Source organism: Ceratotherium simum, chromosome 23 (assembly GCF_057802395.1).
Source record: "Ceratotherium simum simum isolate JZ-2026a chromosome 23, ASM5780239v1, whole genome shotgun sequence".
NCBI lineage: Eukaryota > Metazoa > Chordata > Mammalia > Perissodactyla > Rhinocerotidae > Ceratotherium > Ceratotherium simum.
The window spans coordinates 6,129,944-6,143,964 of record NC_141922.1 but is presented as its reverse complement, the minus strand read 5'-3'; the positions used below and the strand labels follow the sequence as shown (position 1 = coordinate 6,143,964).

The 14,021-nt window shown below is 42.5% G+C and overlaps 1 protein-coding gene across 1 annotated transcript in view; it reads right to left on the bottom strand.

Moving 5' to 3' along the window:
* Positions 1-12,762: 12,762 nt before the first annotated feature.
* Positions 12,763-14,021, bottom strand: part of FAM135B (family with sequence similarity 135 member B) — a 168,159-nt gene continuing 166,900 nt past the window's right edge. Inside the window, exon 19 of the mRNA XM_087447415.1 lies at positions 12,763-14,010. Coding sequence (XP_087303541.1) covers positions 13,805-14,010 — 206 coding nt within the window. The 3' untranslated portion in view covers positions 12,763-13,804. The remainder of the gene's footprint in view (positions 14,011-14,021) is intronic.

The following is a 14,021-nucleotide window of genomic DNA, read 5'->3' as shown; positions in this document are numbered from 1 at the left end:
CCTCCTACAGACTATGCAAGAGGATGAACTGTGTGTCCTGGAGCAACTGAGGTGGCCTTTCTGAGCCTCAGTTTTCCCATTTGTAAAATAAGGTGATAGAACCCATGATTTTAAGGGGAACTCCCATTCTAAAAGTGCTGATGCCTCTGTATTATAAGGGAAGAAGGAACTGGTTTCAGAGTGGCCAAGAGCTCTAGTTCCTGGGAGAACCTTCTTCAGTTCTTTGGAAACATTGCGCAGCAGATCCTTTGGGCTGTGGCTATTTTCCTCCCTATGAAACTGAGAATGAAGAAGGTAAAAAAATCTTCCCTAGGGCAAAAAACTTGGAGATAACCTTTGCTAACTGCAGCTGCGTGTACTCAGCATAATCAACTGTTGTTCAAAACAAAACAGGTCTTTCTGTTCCTCCTTAGTACATGAGAGAGCTGTCTTTCCCAGGAAGTTAAGGTCCAGACATCAAGATTCAGCCTCACAAAGACAAACGGGGGCTGAAGATGAAAACTAACCAGAAAAGTCCAGACAGTCAAGGGAAAAGAAATTCAGTCTTCAAGGTAAAATGCAGGCTGGCGGGAAGGCGCCAACCAGCAAGGCCACATAGCCCCCCTGAAACTGAAAGGGGCTGAAACTCCAGCACGTGCTCTTCCTCCCCTACGCCAGATAAAAACCCCTACCCTTTTTCCCTTCGAGGAGCTGGATCTAAGTTTTAATTCTCATCTCCTTGTCCGCATGCCTTTCTATAATAATCCTCTTTCCTTGCCACAAGCTTGACATGCCGGTTATTGGCCCTACTGTGACTTGGGTAAACGAACCTGTGTTTGTGTTCAGTGACACCTACACACTATCTGACAAATGCCAGAGCTTTAATAAACTCCTTGGAATAAATTAACTCGTTTAACATAAAAGTAAATAAAGAGGGGCAAGAAAAGGGGAGAAATGATGCTAGTGGTACGGTATCATGGTGTATGGTTTTAGGAGCAGAGACTCTGGACTCAGACTCCCTGAAGTGGCTTCCAGGCATCCTACTTTCCCCCTCAACCCACTGTGTGTTGTTCACAAGTTACTCTCTCAGTTCCATTTCCTTGTCAATAAAGTGTAAATACTATTCATACATATTTCATGTAGTTTTGAGGATTAAATGGCATAAGGCTTGTGTCAATAGAAGGTTGCACTGTCCATAGGGAGCTCCATCCAGTGCAGAATCAAAACTCTAGGGGATGAGGGTCAGTGGGGGAGACGCGGGGTACATCCTGTAAAACCAAAGACCCCATGCACTGTCTTTGTCACACTTTAGGTAAGCAAAATCTCTCAGCGCTGCTAGTTGCCTATCGATATCTGATTGGCCGGTAGACACTGGGCCAGTGATTACACGCACCAAGCCTCCTTCTTGTGATTATGACATCCAAATGCCTCTGCCTGGTAAGAGATGGGCTTCTGTGGTGCTCATTCAGCAGGACAGATGTTCAGTGTACCACCCTGTATCACATGCACGGTGTTTGGCAGAATTCCTGGCACATTATATGTTAGTATAATTAATATCGCTTGAAATATACATATAAGAAAAATAGCAGAAACTAGATTATAGTTGTTCTTAGAGTTATGCCAAATCTCCTGGCAGTCCACCTGCTCCAGGAGTCATAAGCATTGACTCAGGAATGGTCAGCGTGATGGATATGCTCTATCTGATGAGAGCACTGGTCTATATTATGTAGCTTGTCTTAAAATTTCTGCTTCTGTTTGCTGTGCTGTTTAGCGTTTTACTGCATATTAAGCATGTTTATTTCACAAGCTCTGTTCCATGTGGATCTGTCACCTACTAGATCTACGCACTCCCCTAGTCCAGTTCAGAGCATCGTGTCATTGATGCTTTTCCATTTTCATCTCCAGCCAGTACCCATCCCAAACTCTCTTCCTTGTCACAGGACAGCCCTCAGCAACCTCCCCACACGAATCCCCGCCCACCTCTGCCTTTCTTTGCACAGTGTGTTGTCTCAGGCTGCACACCTTCCTTCACATCCTCCATCTGGGAAGCTCGGGGTCTTCATTCGCAATTCAGACAAACTTCACCCTCACCGTGAACTCCCCCATCCCCAGCTGCCCTTAGAATCACGGATCCTTGACGCCTCCATTCCTAGAGCACTTTGCACATTGCATCACCGTACAGCATCTTTGTGTCTGACTCCCCCTCTGAGTGAATCAGGGGAAAGTAAGGAGGAAGCACGAATATTTACAGAATCCTTCAAGAGGCAAGAACGTCAGTAATACTTTACACATGAAAAGATTTTAGAAACTTGCATGAGTAGGGAATGGCAGTGGAGGGAGTCTGGAAAGCGTCCTTGTAAGGCACGGCAATTCTAGCCCTACAGATGGAGACTCCTATTCCCCTGGGGTGGGAGACAGGGGGACGGGGCCAGGGAAAGGGTTACGATGTGTCTTTCTTTATAACACATCACACAAGCATAAGGCTGGTGATCCTCCTGCCTCAGTGGAAATAACACGCTGGGCCACGAGATCTTTCTCGGCTTTTGTTTTGCTAGGTTGACCCGGAGCTGTCTCTGAGGTTTAAATGATGTTTTGTTAAGTACTTTTAATGGGGAAAAAAACAGAAGGCATGAAGGGGTTAGATTTATGGGGACAAATTTTCCTTAATTTAAACACTTGTTTCTATGAAAAAAAAATTTTCCCTTCCTTATTTGCAAGTGGCTTATCGGAGCTGAGGTCCAGGAAGGAGGCATGAGGTAGCTGCTTCATGCAAGAGGTTTGCCCCTGAGCCTGGCCAAGTGCCTGGGGAGAAGGCTCCTCCTTGCTGTCCCAACCCTGCTCTGCCACCTTGGGAGCAACAGGACTGGGCAGCCCTAGCTGCTTATCTGGGATCTCATGGGGACAGATCAGCAGGGGCCCCAGAGAGAAAATGGAAGGACAAGGAGGGTTATAGGGCTAAGAAGTGGCAACTGGGTTTCGCTGTAGCCTTGTGAGGATACAGCACGCACAGGGTTATTGCCACTGCTCTACAGATGAGGAACTGGAAATCTAGAAAGGTCAACCCACGTTTTATTCTTATTTGCATGCCCAATGATCATTCCTTTGAGAAGATCCAATCTGATGGGGAAAAACGTCAAACTCTCAATAATATAAGCAGGCATCAATACTATTATTAATAATTATTAGCAATAATAACTATAAATAATCAATAACAATGTTATCATATCACATGATGTGGACTCAGAGAGAGACAGAAAACACGTTAAGGAAAAGAGAGGAAAAAATAATTCCAACTTTGGGAAGTTCTCAGCAAGAACTTTCTGAAGGAGGTAGCAATATAAAAACACCCTCTTTCCTCATTTGTTATGTTTATTGTCATTGTATAGCTCCCTCACTAGGAGGTAAGCTTCATGAAGGCAAGATCTTGTTGGTTTTGTCAAGCAATTGTCTTGAGTGCTTGAAACAGAGCCTGGAACATCATAGGTTCTCAATAAATATTTGTGAAATGAAAGAAGGAATGGTTCCCACCAATATCTTAAGGATTTCCTCTGCCCTATAGGCAGTAAGGAGTTTCTTTTATGGGAAACTAGCTATTACCATCCTTCAGAGGGGAATTTGGGCATCCCTTTCTGAGAAGGCAACTTTCGATCTGATAATTGAATGATAAGCTGGATTCAGTCAAGGAAAGCAGCCTATTTTTCCACAGATTCCTTGTCCTAGCACCATGGCCTGCACATGGAATCAGGCTGTGGACTGAATTGGAATAAATTCATTCATTGTGTTAATCCTAGCTAAAACTCCTAAAAAGTCGTGATGCCCTTCCCTAATTCTGGCTTCTCAACTTCCATGTTCCTCTCTTGTTTCCAAAAATAAATTCCATCTGTATTTTTCCTTTTTTTGTGTGAGGAAGATCAGCCCTGAGCTAACATCCATGCTAATCCTCCTCTTTTTGCTGAGGAAGACCGGCACTGAGCTAACATCTATTGCCAATCCTCTTCCTTTTTTTCTTCCCCCAAAGCCCCAGTAGATAGTTGTATGTCATAGGTGCACATCCTTCTAGTTGCTGTATGTGGGACGCAGCTTCAGCATGGCCGGAGAAGCGGTGCGTCAGTGTGCGCCCCAGATCTGAACCCAGGCCGCCAGTAGCGGAGCACGCACACTTAACCACTAAGCCACAGGGCCGGCCCCTGTATTTTTTCTTACTCAGATTCCAAGCTAACTTTTGGAAGCAGGACCTGCACCTCCCAGCTTCAGTGAGTGCTCTGCATTCGCCAGGCTTGGGGCACCCTCTGCAGGCCGCCTGAATCTCTGTCTCTGCAACCCAGGGTGGGGGTCTCCCTGCAGCTGTATCCCAGCAGCCAGGGGTTGCGTTGCCTGTTTCCCTGGGTGGAGGAGATGGTAACAGGTCACTGGAGAGGACCTATGTGCTTGGACAAACTACAGATGCCTCAAGGAGGCAGCCTGCAGCAGCAGAAAGGCGTCCAACATAGGAATGTGTTAGCCAATATTCATTTAGCAGCTACTGTGAGTCAAATACCCAGTCCTTCATTCATTCACCAATCCAATTTAGATTAGTCTTTCTGTCTCTCTGTCTCTCTGTCTGTCTTTCAGCTGCTCCCACTACAAGGGCCTGATGCTCGCTATATTCTCCAGTTTAGAATCTAGAGATATCCTTATCAATTTGGCTAATTTACTCCATCCCTGTTCTGCCTGTTTCTCTATCACAGGTCACTGGCCAGTCTACAGAAGCTCTGTCCTTGGCTCCGTTGTCTATCCCTGGTCCTATGAGCTGTGACAGGTGGGAGTAGGGTCAAGTTGTGTAGGCACCATGCCATGCTGACGGCAGAATTGCCTCGGGGCTCCTTTTCTGTCAGGGGCTATGGTCATGGGTGGTTTCTGCTGGAAATGGAAAGTGGGTATGGCACTCATCATGATGGACCTTTCAGTGTAGCAGGAAACAATGGGTTCTCCCTCCCACAGTGGGCTGCTTCTGATCCTCCAGACATACTCAGCCAAGCTGCCATTCAGAGACCAAAAACTCATCCCTCTAGAAGCATTTTGAATGCGGCTCTGATGGTTAAAAAGTCCAAGTAATCAGGTGCATTGAACATAGGGATGAAGATCCAAGTCTCCCATTTACTGAACGATACACCCTATTCTCTCTTAGGGTCCAGTTTGGAGACCTTCCTGTCCTGCTCAGCCACCCAGGGTACTCTAGGCCCTTTCTATAGTGAGCATCCCAGAAATAACAACCATACTCCAGGTGTCCTCTGACCGAATGTGGAAATAATACCTTCAGCCCTAAGTGCACTTCTAAAGAGTGGCTACCATACATTCTATAAATACAAAGTCCTGGCAAAAGAAAGTCAAAGGATTTTTTATTATTATGGTCATTATTTATAATTTATACACATCACGAGCTACACAAAATGTCAACCAGAGAGCAAATGTAGAAAAATAGTAGAATTATATTGTCATGAATGACTTTGTTATTACTGTTGTTGTTTTACAGACAATTTGCGAAGGTGTGAGGGAAATTGTAATTATTGTATACAGATATTGTCACCAGAATAAATACACATTAGGAATTCACAGTGGCATCAAGCTGTACATTCAGGTTCTTTTTCAGAGAAAGGGACCATGCCAAAGACCCTGCCTCTCTTTACCTTCTACAAGGTAAGAGGTCACATTTGAAAACTAAACTAGAATAAAATAAAAATAAAATAAAATAAATTCTAGACCCCTGCACGATAAGATCAATGAACACAAGCCACAGGATGTGTTGGTCAAGCCTGAGTGTGGTAATGCTTATGAACACAAATGACGTGCCTTTTATGCATTTGATAATCTATTTTTGTCTATTAATTTGAAAAGAAGCAGAATAATTAGTCACAGCATCCAAAGACTTTGTACTACAGACAGGTAATATGCCACTGAGGAGGAGGTGCTTCCTGACAGACGGGGCTGTAATATGCACCATCCTCTTCTCCTTTGGCAAATTTCCTAACTTGACACGGGTCTGGGCATGGTAACCCCAATGACGCTCTGAAGTCCTACCTGAGCGGCACAGCTTAGATCACTGTGGCATCTCACCTGGGCAGGTGTTCTGCTTCCAGACCCTGATGGGATGCTGAAACCCCAAAACCAGGAGTGTGAATTGTTTTATGAGTTACCAGGAAGATGGTATTCTCAATGTTTCCCATCTGCTCTCTTGCCTCATTATTCTATCTATGTGGACATTCTTCTGTTTATGGGGGTGTCCACACCCCTCACTAGGTTGTAAATTCTTGAAGGGCAGGGTCCTATCTGATTAATTTCTGTAGCCACTAGTGCTTAGCACAGAACCAGACAGAAACTAAATGAACACTGTTTAAAAAGAAATGCATTCAAGTGTAAGTTATGGGAAAATTGTGAATGAAAGTAAAATCACAGACTTTTATATTAAGTTACATACAGAGAAGAGTGTATGAGGGACAGAGTGAGGTGCTCTCTTTAAAGGAAAAATAAAAAAACAGGCAAAGACATATGCATAGATTATTGGACATACCTGGATTATTATTAAACTTCCTCAGAGCAAGAAGGATAAAGCAAGTATTTTGCCACATGCAGTAATTTTAACCTTGGGCTAAAAGACATTTCAACATGTCTTTTCAGTTAAATGCAATAAAAAGATTCTGAATGACATTTGCAGAATTCAAATTTCCAAACACCTTTAAATTAGATGTGATATTGTTCTCAGCTGTGTGTCAAGTTTCAGCCTTTCTCTCACTCTCAACTTAACAATGGCTTATACCAGACCCTGAGCAGGAAAATAGTTTTACTACATAGATCATCCAATCATGCACTGAATTGAGCTGGAAAACTCCAGTTTGGAGACTCCTGGACTCACAGTGGAATGTTCTGAATGCTGGAAACAAGCCTAAAGTTTCAAACAAGGTAATCTCCCTCAAGCCATCATTTATGAATCACTTTGAGGCAATGTAGAAAATTTCTTATTACAATGAAAATTCCCTATGGCCAGACTTTTGCTATAAAATATTCCTAAGGTACCCCCTCAAATTTTAATACACCTACCCTACACAAGCACTCTTCCAGGCACTCTACTTTTCATTTCTCATCCACACCCACCAACTATTTTTCAAAGTAGATATTTTTAAATCCATTTTATAGATGAGAAAACTTGACCTTACTCCCACTGGGGTTGGAAAGCACATCCCAGAGACATAGTTGCTCTTCCCATTACAGACAACTACCACGATGATGTCTTGTCTCTTGAAATTACTTTCCTTTTGCAAACTCAGAAACTTAGAAGGTAACCATGAGCTAACGTCAAACCCTTTCTGCATCAGAATCAGTTGCTGTGGATTGGCTGGCAGGTTAAAGAAGAAAACATGAGCTTTCAAAGAACTGTCCCACCTCAGCAAAACTGTACTGAACCCCAACGCTGTGCCAGGCCATGGGTAGAACAGCAGGGATACACTGATAAATTAGACGTGGTTCCTGCTCTCAAGGAGTACATGTTCCTATGTGGGAGACCTCCGAGGACACAGATAAAAACAGTGTGATGAGGAATGAGAAAGGAGTGGGCTCATGGCACCATGAGAAAACTTAGCTCTAATGGCAAGACATGGAGCTCAGATTCATCCTGAAACAGGAATCTACAATCCATGAACCATTGAGGGCAGGTTCAAAACCTATAGTACAAGGAATTGATTTCGGGATAAATATGACCAGCCATTCCAACATGGAACTAGCAGAAAGAGACAGAAGGTGTAGACGGAAGAGCGTGGTCTGGGACAGCTACGGAAAGAAAGGCACTATGGTTTGTGGAAAAGTGGCTTTGGACTAGTAGAAGGAGAATCTTGAGACATAGTGGTTAAGAAACATAGATGATGAGCCAAGAATGGAACAGGTCATCCAATCACTCAATTTTGCTTATTGACGGTGCTTTATAAAACCACCTTTGTCATTGAATTATGTTTTCTTTTGCCATCTAATTTATTGGTAATGTAGGTGTCTTGTATAGGAATATGTTATAACAGAAAGCTCTTAAGATTATGGTTTAGGAGACGGAGACTTAACGCTGGCTTTGATTTTAACAAGATGTGTGACTTTTGCTCACAAAGTATTAACTTCTCTGGGTTGGAGGAATCCTAGCATAAGAGAGAAAGCGGAAGCTCAGGGCTCAGAACTTGACTCCAAGTCAAGTTACTTGACTGTTCCCAGCATCATTTGTATGTTGCATGGGTTTTAAAGATTTAAAAAAGTCATATATGCAAAAGACATAGCCAATAAAAATTGGCACTGTAAATTATTCCATTCCTTTCTCCTCCGTTTTTTAAAAATGAGGTTAATGAGAGTCCAGGTTTTTTTACCTCTAAAATTCTCTGAATCTGTGAAGAGTCATGAAGTTTTGGGTTTGAGGACCGTATTAAAGCCATAGAGTTATAACTACATCTATAAAAGGAAGACACACATATTCTCTATAATTTGGCTATGAAAAGATAAAATATAGGGAAATAACTTGTTTTAGAGATTAACAAAGCATGACCCAGCAGCATCCATACGTTAACATTTGGTCTTGAAGTCCAGTTACATATATTAAGGACATTCCTTTGTGTGACAGAAGGCATTGGGGCTCTTTCCCTAAAGTTAAAATTGGTTTGCAGAGTTTAGCCCACTGAAAAGTAAAATGCATTATTACCATTCAACATGAAGAGAGTGGGAAGAGTTCAGCTTTTCTTTTCTAGATTTCTGATAGGGCTTTCTATTGAGACATCTCTAGCATTATGTATAATGTTGAGGTACCATGTAAAGAAAGTAAAGAAAAAGTTAAAAAAAAGAAATGGCAAGGAAAAAGGGATACAGAAAGATGTAAAAGTTTTGAAAAATCTTCATGAGGGCAGCTCTTTATCTAAATGAAAAAAGCATGCATGTATTGTTGTCTGTAATGTCACCACGGTGCACTCTTGCTTTGTCACAAGTGGATGGAGACCTGTCTTGTCAGTGGATGTTGGAGGAGCGTAGCTCAGAATGCTAAACATTGGATAGAATCTGGATTAAACATCAATTGTTCCTCTTCCAATTCTGAAATCCCATGATTTTAATTTAAAAACTAACAGTTAAAAATAAAACGCTGTTTTGTTATCCTTCCAGATCCTTTTGATATTTAGGATTATATGATTTATGTTAATATCTCTATAGTCTAGTATAGTATCCAGCACAAATTAGATACTCAATAACATATGGAAAGAGAAATGAATGAAAAATTAGGAAACAAACAAACAAAAAACCTGATCTAGATGTTAGCATACGACGCTTGGCACTATCAAAGAATGACATCTATCCTTCCTAAGGACATTGAAATGGATACCATGCAAGAATTATGTAAGAAAGCATGGCTCTTTTACTATGTGTTCATTGTCATCCTCTTTTACACAAACTGTGCCACTGCACACAGAAGCCCTGGTTATTGTCAATGCTCAGAAGTATACTCTGTGAAATCAAAATAAACCAGCGTGACAAATAAAAAGTGGCAAGTATATTTGGGGGCTTGTAAATACCTAAAATTAGACTTTCAATCCAATAGCCACATCTTGGAGAAATGCCATCATCTCACACAAGTGAGGGCTAACTGAATACTCCATCATGTCCTAACACTTTTAAATGTTTTTAGTCCTTACAGAATAAGCGGGGTCATACGCTACTATTTCTACTTTGTTCTGTCCCATTCATGTGCTGCTGGTGGTCCACCCCCAGTGGCTCCTCTGAACCCAGTCTTGGCCACACTTGCCATGCTTCTTATTTCTGTTCACCACCCTCCCTTTGTGTGTGTGCCCCCTCTGGATGGGGTGTTTGGTTTTTGTGTGTTTGTTTTTGCTTTACGACCAACAATACCTGGTTGATGGCAGGCTGTTGGGAAATATCATGAATGAAGGACTGCAGTTTGGAGCAACTTACCTCAACCTCATGGGGCTGCAGATTGCTCCACTGTAAACTGGGGATTAAATACGTTTCTTTCCTGCATAAAATCATATGATCTGAGAGCAGGTGGTGTGGTCTCTCCAAATACCAATACAGAAATTTCACTTCACTGCTTCCCCGCATAAAAAATAAAATGAAAAAAAGAAGAAAATAATAATAATAACAATAATTTAAACCAAATCGCTGGTCCCTCTACTTGGCCAGGTCATGTGATGCCATTTGCTCCAGCTTTTCTCCATGAGAAGTCCAGCAGACACATCTACTAGGCTCCTCAGAGGGAGATTTCAGGATTGAGTGGTGGTGAAGATATTTGGCCCTGGACTTCTCACAAGATGGGAGGATCAGGCCCGTCCTATGAGCCAACTCTGGAGAGGGATGTGATGACAGAGGTGGGCCTTGGTCGCCCAAAGGACCCTCATTTCTGAGTGGAAATTTTCCTGCTTGTGTTAATGATGGAAATTTCCTCCTGTAATTAGAAGAAAATCCCACATGGTGGCTAACTTCTCACACCTCCTTTTTGTTACTCTTGTATCCAGACATATCCTCTATCTGCCTGTCCAATGTCCCAAAGCTTCCTGGCTCTCTCTATCACCTTGAGCCTTTTACTCATTCTGTTCTCTGTCTGAGGGTTCCTTTCCTGACCACGCACTGTCCCACATCTCCAGTGTAGGTTGGATGTCCTTCCTGTGAGCACCCGTCAGATCCCTACCACTTCCGTGGCGTCTACCTATTTTAACTGACCATTTGATTGGCTGTGTTCCTTGCTAGACTGTGAGTTATTGAACGTTACCAATACATCCCTGGCATACAGTAGGCCCTGAGAACATATCTGTTGAATGAATGAATGAAAGAATGAATCAATGAATTGATAAATGAGTGCACTTGGTGGTGACAGGCTGTGCCAGGCAAATATCTTATTTGTCGAGTCTCACTTTCAGGGCTCCCTTCTCAGCTTTCTCCAGGCAATGAGGACTGGACCTCTAGGACCAGCTTGCACCTGCCCATACCTCATCAAAGCCCTCATTATATCACATTGCAATAACAAGTTTGGATCTTCCTTGTGTTCTTTGAGGGCAGGGAATGTGCATCTTCTCTCTGTGCTCCCACCTGGAACAGATGGAAGTTGCTCAGTAAATATCCGTGGACTGTAGAAACTAACAGGAGACCATCCTCTCTACATCTTCTCGCAGGTTCATTGAACTTCAGCTACTGTCTACCTGACACTGAGGTACTGATTTTGTCCCCAAGGTGACTTCAGGTTCACATCTGCATCTGTGTTTGGATTTGGCTTGTGAATAACAAATTCCAATTAATCTCAATATTAGTAATTTTTATTTCTAACTAGTTCTGAGAAACTTAAAAATCATAAAAACAAAAAACAAAAATTATGCGGAGAATGAAGACATACTAGGCAATTTTCTTGGCAGGCATTTTGTTTATAATTTTTATAATCAATAATAGACTGTCCCTGTTTTATATTATATATATATTTTTGTGTATACATATATTAGATATCTATACTTCAATAGAAAGAGACATAAAAAAGCCTTTTCAAATGAGGCGTGACACACATTACTTGACGCTCTTATTTACAATATAGAGATGTACTTTCTACACAATTATAATAGATGCTCAGGGGCCAGAGAGGGTTTACAAAGACAGCAGAGCACCCCTATAAAAAAAGAGGTGCACCAGGCAGCTGGACGTTTATTGCCATTAGTTCTTACTATGTCCAGACAGCATGTTGAAGTTAAAAATGGCATCTGGTATTGGAAAAGACGATGATCACCAGATTCACCCTGGTTCCAAAACCGCTGGCTACATGGTCTTTCAAATGACCAGGGAAGGACGAACTTGGCTGATGGAAATTGGAAACACAAGATGAAATGCTCTCCTCAGAGGGGCAGGGCTCCTCATTGGGCCAAAAAGGAGAAGTTGCTACAAACGTATGGTCCTGCACTGAGCCTGGGCACTTGTCTAGGCGAGGAAATACAACATCACGGCTGCAGAACCAGGCACCAAATTCCTCCTGGGTTATATAGCAGATTGGTGCTGTTAATGAGTCTATGCCCATCAGGAACTTGGAAAAATACCCAGAGGATTTACTGATCCCATATGGGTTAAGACTAGGATACAATGAAAGCTTAGAGAAGACTCCACAGAGAAACCCTAAATCTGTTGTGTGGAAGTCTGCCTTTGCAGAACACTCGACTCCCTCCTCTCTTTTTTTGTTTTCTTAAGAAATCCACAAGTCTTCTCTTCTGCAAAGTTGCCTACCTGGATTTATTTTCCATGGTCTATATTTGTTTTGCAAAGTCACATTGTTAATATGTGAGAAACTGAAATTCTCAGATGAGTCTAGAATTACTTGGCTTATTACCATGACACTGATGACCTAAGGTTATGGTTCAGGTGCTAAAACTAGTAATCTCCACTTCAGAAGAGACTTTTTGCAGAAGCAGAAGCTTCCGCCTCCAGAAGACGGGTCTCCCGTGTTAGTCATCCCTATTGTCCTGGTTCATGTAGCCCTTCAGTAGAACCAAAAGAATCTCTAGGCTTCCTTTAGCCCATGGAGTATGCGCAGCCTTTGGGACCATATTAAACATCATGGTAATTCTCAACACTTCCCCTGAAGTCACTTACCAAGAACAATTTAAGTTGGGTCCTTGATCTGCATGTTGTTCTCCTCTCTGATCTCACTCTTGTCCTGTTGTCTAGTGGTTTTTATCAGTGGTGACCTTCCCTAGCCCTTTAGTTTCCTAAGGCAAGAAGACATTTCTATTGGAAGTTAACCAGCACCCTTCTTAGAGCTCCCCTGAGGTTTTTAATCCAGCATTCTTCCACTCCTCCACTTAGATGTCTTTCTCCTTCCACAGAGAGGAGAAGCAGCTGGCCACGTTAAGGGTTTTAATTTTTTGCAATTGCAACAAATGCTAACATAGCATTTCTTTGGAAGGATATCAGCAGGAGCTTCACACATGTGTGCATTAATCTCAGTGCCCCCTTCTGCTAGGTTTAGTCTAAGTCAATTTTCCCTACTACAGACAGAGATTTAAGCAATCAAAAAAAATCGTTTGTGGACCAGGGCTGTGCATAGAAAAAGTCTGGAGAAGTAGGTGGATCAACTAGTTCACCACGTTCCCCATAGTTATTTTCCTTTGTAACAAACTTGCACTTACCAATAGCATCACCTTTATCCTCCCATACCTTAAGTCACCCCACCCACTGCTGTTATGAAATAAAACTAGAGTTTATAAAGCATTCCTTTGCCCCTTGTTGAGAAAAGATGAGGAGAGAATGAGAGTATGAGCATCACATTGTCTTGAACCAGTGGCACATTTGACTATATAAGGATTATATTTACACAAACATGTTCCACTTCCACACAGAGGTTAACCTGAGTTCTGAAATGCTTGTGTGCACTTAATTTAATCAAAAATGATAAAGCTATGTGCTAGTAACATACTGAACAAATCTAGTTAAATTGGAGTGATTTCTCTGTGAGCCAGTGGTGGTTAAAAAGGTGGGCTCACCAACTCCAAGTATTCTGTTTCTTTATTTTCTCATATTTTGCCTAGAAAGCATCTTGAATGAGACTCCAGGTGACTAGACAGGTTCAGGCAAAGTCTGTTGTCTTTTACACTATTGGTTCAGCTTTCCCAAATCTCCAAAATGAAAGCACCTCGACTGTCCAGTCCCTCCCGACTCTCCATCCCTCCACGCCTTCCCCTCTAAGCTCCACTTAGAATGGCAGAGGTCTATAAAAGGATGTCTCAGCTAAAGCTCTCATCGATCTTAAACGTTTGTGGCGAGCTCCCCAAGGCCCGCTCCCTCAAAGCCACTACTTGAAGTAGTTGAGTCCCGCCACCAAGAAGAACTTCTCCAGGAAGAGTTCTGAGTCCAGCACAGCAATGTGAGCTGCTCGGCCAATTAGGGTGTTGGCAGTGTTGGGCAAGGCATGGAACACATTGTGTCGGATTAAAGTGCAGTCCTTGGCTTCAACCAGTGGGCGGAGAAGGTTGTTGATCATTTCCGCATAAACGGGCCCTGCAAGAAGA